The sequence below is a fragment of the Pan troglodytes genome, chromosome 19 (assembly GCF_028858775.2).
Source record: "Pan troglodytes isolate AG18354 chromosome 19, NHGRI_mPanTro3-v2.0_pri, whole genome shotgun sequence".
Taxonomy (NCBI): Eukaryota; Metazoa; Chordata; class Mammalia; order Primates; family Hominidae; genus Pan; species Pan troglodytes.
This window is the reverse complement of record NC_072417.2, coordinates 26,714,482-26,724,705: the sequence shown is the minus strand read 5'-3', so window position 1 is coordinate 26,724,705 and position 10,224 is coordinate 26,714,482. Positions and strand designations below refer to the sequence as shown.

Sequence of the window (10,224 nt, the reverse complement as noted above, 5' to 3'; positions counted from 1 at the left end):
ACACGACCTTCCTTTGACGAGATTAGAATGCTAAGTGATGTGATTTTGCTCTTGGACAAAATAACAAGAGGCTGAAGATGCCAGAAACAAGGTAGGGACATGTTAGCTCTGAGCTGTTCTGAAAGAATTCAAACTTGGCAACTGGCATCACTTCCTTCCACCAGTCTATAGGGATCCCTGGGAAAGGTGAATACACATCCAACATCAGGAAGGGACCTTCATCCAGAGGCCCCAGAGCACCCCAGGGAGCTCCTGGAAGCAAGATGTCAGAGCCAGTGAGGACACAGGACCTGACGACCAGGACTCTCCGACATCTCACATACAACCAACACCGGGGGGACAGCACTTGGTGCAGGAAGGAGGTTTATTGACCACTTAATGCAGGGAACCCAGTTACATTTTTGGAGATTCTGAAACACTAGAATAGAACCAAAAGAACCAAGAAGAGACACCGGGAAAAATAATTGCTTTCATGGAAGATAATTACAACATTTTAGCAACAACAAAAAATACAGCTTAGAGGCATAGGCAGGGAGCCACTCCTTGGAAGTATCTGCTACCGGTTGATTTAGGGAAAATGCCTCAGTGAGTCTGGTCTTGAAGGAAGACTGAGCAAGGTGAGGGCACTCCTGACCCCAGTGCAACCAGCCTCAATCTCCTAACTCGGGCCTTCAGAATCATCTCCCCGTGCTGGCTCCATAGCCAGAGGGAGACCCACCAGTGACAGGGCCACAGCTTGGACAAGAAGTACAGGAGGCAGGCGTGGAACAGGGATTGCAGGGGAGTCTGCAGGGAGAGAAAGAAAAGTTACATTAAAAAGATGTCTCAGTGATTGATGGACAAGGGTAAGATCAGGGTGAAGGCTGGGCCTGCCACAAACAAGGCACACAGACCAGAGAATCTATACCAACAGTTCTCTCATCTGTGTCTTTCTACATCCAGGAATCCTTGGGGAAGACTTGGCTTAGGGACCTGGCTATCATTTAGAGAACATTTTCTCAATAATCCAGTCTGCACAGACCAGGAGAGGTTAATGAGTCACTGAGCAAGAGAGCACAGGAAGGCTTGTTTGTTAGGATGATATCTTCTGCAAGCACTTCCATTACCTCTGAGGAATTGCCTGACAGTCATGTGTGTGGCTTAGGAATTGCCCAAATCACACGTACTTGCAGTCCTCGCTCTCCAGAAGGTTCCGGTATGTGGCAATCTCGTTCTCCAACCGGGCCTTCACGTCCAGCAGCACCTGATACTCCTGGTTCTGCCGCTCCAGGTCGGCCCGGATCTCGGACAACTGCTCTTCCAAGTTGCTAATGAGGCTCTGCATCTGGGCCAGCTCTGTGCCATAGCGGTCCTCGGCTTCACACAGGGAGTTCTGCAGACAATCCTTCTGTAATGGGAAATAATGGGGTAAGAGATCCAGGTGCCCCAAAACTCAGCAGTGAAAATCATGACCAAACTCATCACACATAGGGCAAATTCCAAAATGTCATAGGACATTCTCAGAGCTCTGGAGAAATAACTGTCAACATGACCATGACTTCTCTCTCATACACACAAATCTAACTTAAGGAACTGTCGTGTTCATCCCTGTATCCCCAGTGCTTGACAAAAAGCAGGCACCTCGTAAAATCTTGTGGAGTGAGTGCCTGAACTTCCGCACTGTGTTGTAAAGGAAGTGGACCTGATTTTCTGAAGAAACCATTTCCCTGGGTCACACTGAACTTGACAGCAAGACGTCTCCATCGGGTATAGAGGACCCCAGATCTTGACTTAATGTTGAAGTAACTGATTTGTGAGACTTTAAGAGATGCTACTACCAGGACATGGCACGGGGCATTTGCAGTGCAGTGAGGGTGAAGGACACGTACCAAGGTGTGCTGAGCTTGGCGCTCCACCTCCAGGGCATTCACCGTGCATCTCAGCTCCAGGATCTCCGACTGGCAGCACTGCAGCTCCTCGGAGCAGGACATGGCCTGCAGGCTGATGCCTTCAGACTGGAGCACAGAGAAACACAGTCACCTCCCTGCCTAGATGGAGGCCAGGTACTCCCTGGCTCTGTAACCGCCGCTCACCTGGGCTTGGAACCACTGTTCCACATCCTGGCGGTTGGTCTCCACCATGGCCTCGTACTGAGCCCGCATCTCCCCCAACACCCTGTTCAGGTCAATGGTGGGCTCAATGTCCAGCTCGATCCGGAACTTCTCCCCCAGCTGACTCCTCAGAATCTTTACTTCCTGCAGAAATGAGGAAGCGATAGACAGCCTGCGTGAGGAAACGGCCTTTGATGGAGCAGACAGCACCAGGACTCCGTCCCTGGCAAGCAGTAGGAGGGGAGTCCCACACATAAGCAAATGGGAAAGTCTTGCCCAGAGTGCATTTGGGAGAGCCCACCTGGACACCTTCCTCATGCCCAAGGCAAGTCTGCACTTTCCGCAGAGGCCCTCTGGACCCTCAGACCCACCTCAGCCCTGCATCCTTAGGCCAGCTGAGCCCAGGCAATGCTCTGAGAGCCCCAGGGCCGGGGAGCTCCCCTGTCTGCCCAGCGCCCTCTCCAGGAGTCTGAGCAGCCAGGGCCACACCTGCTCGTGGTTGCTCTTGAGGGAGAGGTGCTCCTCCTTCAGGGACTCCTGCTGGGCCTCCAGGTCGGCCTTGGCCAGGGTCGCGTCATCCAGGAGCTTCTGCGTCCCGCACTTGTCCGCCTCCACCAGCTGGCGCAGGGAGCGCTCACTCTCCAGCCTTCCGTCACAGGAGGTACAGGGTCAAAAAGAATGCCCCAAGAGCCCCTCTCAGCTGCCCTGGCTTCCTACCTCCCACACCACCTTGGATCCTCATTTGTTCACGTGGGCAGTATACACTATTCTCAACCGTGCAGCGACACAGTTTGTAGTCAGGACATTATGCCCATTGACCAGATGGAAGACTGAGGCTCAGAAACAAAACACGAGTTGTTCAGAATTCCATGCCCAGTTAATAGTAAATGCATGGACTCATCCTAAGTGTTCTGACTTCAGATGCAGCATTTATTCTGCCATAATAGGAATCATTTGGCCAGGAAAAAGAATGGCTAAAAATAAGCCTCTGGACCTTCAGTTTGCTGCTTTTCCTCTTGGATTCATTATTTCTCATTGTTTTCTTGCTTTTCCCCTTCATTCAAGCACAACTCTAGCTACCAAGGAGCTTCAATGACAATTCCTCCAGCTGATGGATTTGGCCAAGAGTCAGTGAGTCTAGCAACAACCTATGCATTGACAGTTTATTTTTGTGATGACTCAATTTTACTTCTGATTGAAAAGCAAAATCCTCTTATCTTCTAGATATGGGAGAAAGTGACATAGGTTCTAACCAATCTAGACTACAGCCCTTCTTTTTCTTTCAATGCTTATATTCTCTTTCCTCCTATATAATGACCATTTCTAGCAACAGGCTAATTTAAGGTGTGGAGAGAAATATTCTTCTAGTCAAAAACTGTTTTTGAACACCTACAATATAAGACTGAGTAATGGGGCGGGCCCTTGGAAATACAGCAGGAGAGAAGTCACACTGACCCTCCTCATCCTGACTTACTTGATCCTAAAGTCATCGGCAGCCAGCTTCGCGTTGTCAATTTGTACAATCAGCCTGGCATTCTCAGCCTTGCTGCACAAGATCTGAGGAAAATGGAAAGACGGTTCACACACAAAGCACCATACTCTAAGCTCCCACTCCACATGTGGTATTTACGCTCATGTCCAAGAGAAACCAAGAACCCAAAGTTCTCTGGACCTTATGCAGATTCCTCCTGCGAAGGCTTCTGCCTTCTCAGACCCAGCATGCCCAGGCGATCCCACACCTCACCTTCTGCTGGAGCTCCTCGATTGTACGGAAGTAGGACTGGTAGTCAGGGCACACGGTGGACTCGTGGCACTTGCTCCTCTCGAGGAGTGTGGTCTCCAGCTCTGCATTCTCCTGCTCCAGCTGGCGCACCTTCTCCAGGTAGTTGGCCAGGCGGTCATTCAGGAACTGCATGGTCTCCTTCTCATGGCCATTCAGGGTGTTTTTGCCGTAGGCCCCACAGATTCCGATGTTGCCGGGAATGTGACAGGTCCCTGGCAAGGGACAAGCAGTGTGACAGGTTGGGGGCAGACAGAGGCTGGGGCGGCCCAGGGGAGTCGACCCCACACGGACTCTGTTGGCGTGTGCCACGTTGGCCAAGAGGCACATGGAGGCAGCATTGGCCTCTGCCCCGGGCTGGCACCCAACATCGATAGGAGAGACAGAGACATTTCTTGCTCCAGGAGCCATGGTGCAACCCAGAGGGCATGAGGAGGTGCTGTAGAAGGAGGTCATGGTGTAGGGCTGAGGCTGCACAGGAGTTTCAGATCAGCTGGGAAGGCTGAGCCACTGAGACTGAAGCCGCCTCTCCTCCCAACCCTTTTATACCCCATCCTGGGTGGGTGTTGGCTCCAGTGCTTTGACCTCCTGCCTTGATTATCTACCTGTTGTGGTGCCATCATCCTGTTACTCAGCTGCTGAGTTTACCATGAGAAGTTCCTCAGCTCATTAAAGCAATGTTGACAAATCTGAGATGCCTCTTGGCTCTTTGATATCAGGTTAGCTGTTGGTGGGAAGTCAGAGACTCATTGTTTCTGCTCAACAAACACCAGCAGTTGATTCAGGCCCCAGTTGCTCTCTCTGGACTATGGTCTCTGTGGATGTGGTCACAATGAAGGCTCAAATCTTTCCGTCAGTAATTTGTGTAGCAGGAGACACAGAGAACCAATGGGACCCAGTGGATCTTTCGCCTGTGCAAGACTCAATCAGCCTTTCCTTTGAAGAGAAAATATCAGTTAATAAAACCAATGCATCTACTGATATTTGACGATTGAGAGGCGCCTTTTTTTCTTTCTTCTTTCACATTGCATACTCCCTTGAGAAGCAATAACATCCGGAAGCAATGGCACTAATTAAGTTTTGGTTGACTAGTCAGAATCAGCTATTCATTCATTTGTTCATTCATTTATTGGTTCAGCATGCTTTCTGAATATCCCCCATAACTCAGGCAGTGTGCTGGTTCCTGGACACGCAATGTTCCCTGTTCATCAGGAGTAAACAATGCCTCTGAAATCTCTGGGTGTTCTACACAAACTTGAATGAGAACCATAGATCAACAAGAGTTAGTGAAAGACAGGGGATCTATAGTTCTGGCCAAGGAAGTATCTAGAAAGAAACCACTAACAAAGAAAAATCTTATTGGATCCAGGAAAGGGAGATTGGGCACAGAGCTCAAGCAGTATTCAAATGAAAGGTCCAGAACTAACATTGATTGAGTACTTAGGTGTGCTAGGCATTCTACTGTGTTCTTTCCTATCTAACCCTTACCACTTATGAGGTGGTTACTCATTGCCTCAATGTACAGATGAGAAAACTAGAGTGAAGTACATTTGTACATTTTCTGATTGACAGTTAGTGAACTGGCAAAGGCTCGATTCAGTCTCATGTCTGCTAGGCCCATTCTCTTTTCACTTCATCATGGCCCCCGGTGAGAACAATGGTGTCATTGCCCCGTCAGTGCTAGGCCTAAGGAGAGGGCAAGAAGGGGCTTAGTTACTGGATGAGAAATTGTGGTGAAAAGAAAATTACTGAAGGTCTTTGTGTTCCAGCAAAGGAAAAGATTTAAATACTATGGCAGTGACGACAAGAAAATGCACTTTAAAAAGTTAAACTAGGCCGGGTGCAGTGGCTCACGCCTGTAATCCCTGTACTTTGGGAGGCCAAGGCAGGCGGATCACCTGAGGTCAGGAGTTCGAGACCAGCATGAACAACATGGAGAAACCCGGTCTCTACTAAAAATATAAAATTAGCTGGGCATGGTGGCATATGCCTGTAATCCCAGCTACTCAGGAGGCTGAGGCAGGAGAATTGCTTGAACCCGGGAGGCGGAGGTTTCCGTGAGCCAAGATTGCACCATTGCACTCCAGCCTGAGCAACAAGAGTGACACTTTGTCTCAAAAAAGAAAAAAATAGTTACGCTAGTTTGTAACATATGCATCATTTAAGACAGGGTGCGTCCTGAGAAATGCGTCGTTAAGAGATTTCTTCACTGTGGAAACATTATAGGGTGAACTCACACAAACCTAGATGGTAGAGCCTACTACACACCTAGACTGTATAGCACAGCCTATAGCACTTGGCTACAAACCTGTACAGCATGTTGCTGTACTGAGTATCATAGGCAACTATTATTAACACGATAATATTTGTGTATCTAAACATAGAAAAGGTAATGCATTGCACTACGACATTATAACCACTTCCACATCACTAGAGAATAGGAATTTTCAGCATCATTATAATCTTGTGGGACCACCGCCCGTATATGTGGTCTGTCGTTGACAGAAACATTCTGACTGTATATCCCAAATCCCAGAGATTTCCAGTAGAGCTGGAAAACAAGTCAACCAATGAGGGTGTGGCCAGGAGTCATCCCTCCCAAGTGGTAGAGGGAAACCAGAAGGACCATGGGACAAGCTCTAAAAGAGTATAAATAACCTCTTTAAAAAAAAAAAAAAATCCCAATTAGTGGGAAAACAAATGGCTGATACTAGTAGCAAAACCTTAAGTCTTTGAAATTGACATACTGGAAATGAGCCATTATTAAGATTTTAAATGAAAATAATAGGATTTAGACATAAAATAGGAAGCAAAATGCAATAAACAGAAATCGTGTAGCCAAATATGCATCAAATATGCATTCCCTTCAGCTACACTTTTTTCCCCTGAAATACAAGTTTTAGAAAATCTTAGAAGAGGGGTGGGCGCAGGACTTAATGCTGGGAAGCGACAACTTTGGGGCTGAATTTACTTGAATGGATTACAAATTGCATTGTTATGCAGCTAAAAAAAACTTTATGTATGAAAAATGATAATAGCCTTACACTGAGTACAAATAATACTTAAAAGCATGTGAAGATGTAAGCATCTGTGATGTTACTTATAAAAAAAAAGTTTAGGTTTTTTTTCCGTAAGTTATTGGGGTACAGGTGGTATTTTTTCCATAAGTGGTGGGGTTTTTTTCCATAAGTATTGGGGCACAGGTGGGTTACGTGAGTAAGTTATTTGGTGGTGATTTGTGAGATTTTGGTGCACCCATCAGCCAAGCAGTATACACTGCATCCTATTTGTAGTCTTTTATCCCTCACCCGCTCCCTTCCCCCGAAGTCCCCAAAGTCCATTGTATCATTCTTATGCCTTTGCATCCTCATAGCTTAGCTCCCACATATCAGTGACAATATATGATGTTTGGTTTTCCATTCCTGAGTTACTTCACTTAGAATAATAGTCTCCAATCTCATCCAGGTCACTACAAGTGCCATTAATTCATCCTTTTTATGGCTGAGTAGTATTTCATCATATATATGTACCACAGTTTCTTTTTTTTTTTTTTTTTTTTTTTGAGATAGAGCTTCACTCTTGTAACCCAGGCTGGAGTGCAGTGGCACCATCTCGGCTCACTGCAACCTCCACCTCCCAGGTTCAAGAGATTCTCCTGCCTCAGCTTCCCGAGTAGCTGGGATTACAGGTGCCACCACCATGCCCGGCTAATTTTTGTATTTTTAGTAAAGAAGGTGTTTTGCCATGTTGGCCAGGCTGGTCTTGAACTCCTGACCTCAGGTGATCCACCCGCCTTGGCCTCCCAAAGTGCTGGGATTACAGGTGTGAGCCACTGTGCCCAGCCCACAGTTTCTTTATCCACTCACTGATGGATGGGCATTTGGGTTGGTTCTGTGATTTTGCAATTGTGAATTGTGCTGCTACAAATGTGTGTGTGCAAGTATCTTTTTAGCATAATGACTTCTTTTCCTCTGAGTAGATACCCAGTAGTGGGATTGTTGGATCAAATGATAGTTCTACTTTTAGTTCTTTAAGGAATCTCCACACTGTTTTCCATAGTGGCTGTACTAGTTTACGTTCCCACCAGCCGTGTAGAAGTGTCCCCTGATCACCACATCCACTCCAACATCTATTGTTTTTTTTATTTTTTTGATTATGGCCATTCTTGCAGGAGCAAGGTCGTATCGCATTGTGATTTCGATTTGCATTTCCCTGATCATTAGTGATGTTGAGCATTTTTTAAAGTTTATATATGTATCTTTTGAAGTATTGAAAGGAAACTAGTACTTTATATTCTTTATCATATCATGTTTTATAATTGTTGAATATGTTCCTGTTTATTTTTCTCTGTCCTGTTGTGTAGCCTTAAGAAGTGTTTCAAAAAAAAACACCAAACATATCTGAATGTATAAAATAAGAGTAAATGCCCTACAAGTTATGATGCCACATTATACATAAAACTGTGTGCATATATTTTTAAACAGCATAAATACATCTTTGCTCTGAGAAAAAGTTGAACATGCATCCCCGTGAAAACCACAAGGGAGTCAGGGGATGACGATGTTGATGAAACCTGGGCTCTTGGAATTCTCTCAAGGAGAAATAAGGGTTCTGGAATTCTTCCCAAGAAGAATTTCCATCTGGAAAACCCACTGTGGGTCAGCTGTGGCTCCAGCGGCCCTGAGGTCAGCTATGACTCATTCTTTACTGGGGCAATCCTTAGAGGACCTCTCCCTGCCAGGCCATCCCTCAGAGGCCTCTGGGTGCAATCTGCATTTTCCATCTTCAAAGACCCCTTTGTTCCTATCTTCCGCCTCAACACATAGCATCACTATAATCCAGAGAATTGAAGCATTAAAATTCTTCCCTTTGATTTGCTAAATAGGAACCCTCTCTTGACCCTATCCTCTGGCAGGATTTTATCCCGTTGGCTAAAATCATGGTTCCTTCTGTCTCAGAACATATGACACTTGTTAATTCTTAAGCATCACAGCTGAAGCTTTGCATCCTTTGCGTCCTGACACACCTCTCCAAAGCTTGATATGTGTCTCTGGCTTGGGCTCTGCATGGTCCATTTTGCATAATGACATAGACACTGCCTAGTCCTTTGTACAGCAGAGGGCTCTTCTGATTTTCTTCAGTCTCAAAGGAACAGGCAGTAGGTGGAAGGCATGAGGCAGGCGTCTGGGATGTACTCAGCTGTGTAGGTGGGAAGGAGCCAATCCTTGACATCGCAGATGATCAGATGAGCCTCCTCTTCCTCCCTTTTTTTTTTTTTTTTTTTTTGAGACAGAGTCTCGCCCTATTACCCAGGCTGCAGTGCAATGCAATGGCATGATCTCGGCTCACTACGACCTCCACCTCCCGGGTTCAAACGATTCTCCTGCCTCGGCCTCCTTAGTAGCTGGGATTACAGGCACCCACCACCACACCCAGCTAATTTTTGTATTTTTAGTAGAGATGGGGTTTCACCATGTTGGCCAGACTGGTCTTGAACTCCTGACCTCGTGATCCACCCACCTCAGCCTCCCAAAGTGCTGGGATTACAGGCATGAGCCACCGTGCCCGGCCCTCTTGCTCCTCTTTAAAAAGAGTTTCTGGCCCCTGAAAATAAACATGTATTCCAAGTTGCATGAAGGGAAGTATCAGAGATGAAGAGAGAAGACAGAGGTAGTCCTGCAGCCCTCCTTCCTTCACAGGGGCCACCTCTTCTCTCTTCAGGATTAAAAGATTTTGAGCTGTAATCTCTCTTCAGGCAGAGGGGAAACACTGGGTTCAGAACAGCATCACTTGGTGCCATGGTGCAGACGCATCTCTGAGTCTGACCGTTCTGACGCATCTCTGAGTGAGACAGAAGCAGAGGCACTGGGCGGTCCACAAGGTGTGAGTCTAATCTGCAACCACCTGCTCCAGCTGCAGAGGAAAAATTCTGAAGACACCTAAGGAAACAGGAGCTGCCCACACACTGCATCCTGATGTGAATTACGCCAGGAAAACATCTGCAAACCACGACCAGCAGTGTGTCCTGATACCACTGTGCCTGCAAGGCTCTCAGACTTGCTGGGTGAAAACAGAGTCTGAGGAAGGATACCCCAAAACACCTTTATCATTTCAAAAGTCCACCTCAGAAGGCTTTGGGGAAAAAAAGTCACCGTTTTCTTTTCTATTAAATAGGATTTTAAAATCTAGTTACTTGGGAAACTTTGGTTTGATTTTAAGTATTTTTTAAATTATTATTCTGCTTTATTCTTTTTTTGTTTTTCTTTTCTTTTTAGATGGAGTTTTGCTCTTGTTGCCCAAGCTGGAGAGCAGTGGTCTGATCTTGGCTCACTGCAACCTCCGTCTCCTGGATTC

At 46.5% G+C, this 10,224-nt stretch overlaps 1 protein-coding gene across 1 annotated transcript; it reads right to left on the bottom strand.

Moving 5' to 3' along the window:
- Window positions 1-677: 677 nt before the first annotated feature.
- Window positions 678-4,326, bottom strand: KRT37 (keratin 37). The gene is made up of 7 exons (XM_016931832.3): window positions 3,835-4,326; window positions 3,565-3,647; window positions 2,580-2,736; window positions 2,073-2,234; window positions 1,869-1,994; window positions 1,167-1,387; window positions 678-786 (listed from the first exon to the last, which is right to left on the bottom strand). Exons 1-7 carry the CDS (start codon window positions 4,324-4,326, stop codon window positions 678-680), a joined length of 1,350 nt encoding a protein of 449 aa, XP_016787321.2.
- Window positions 4,327-10,224: the final 5,898 nt, after the last annotated feature.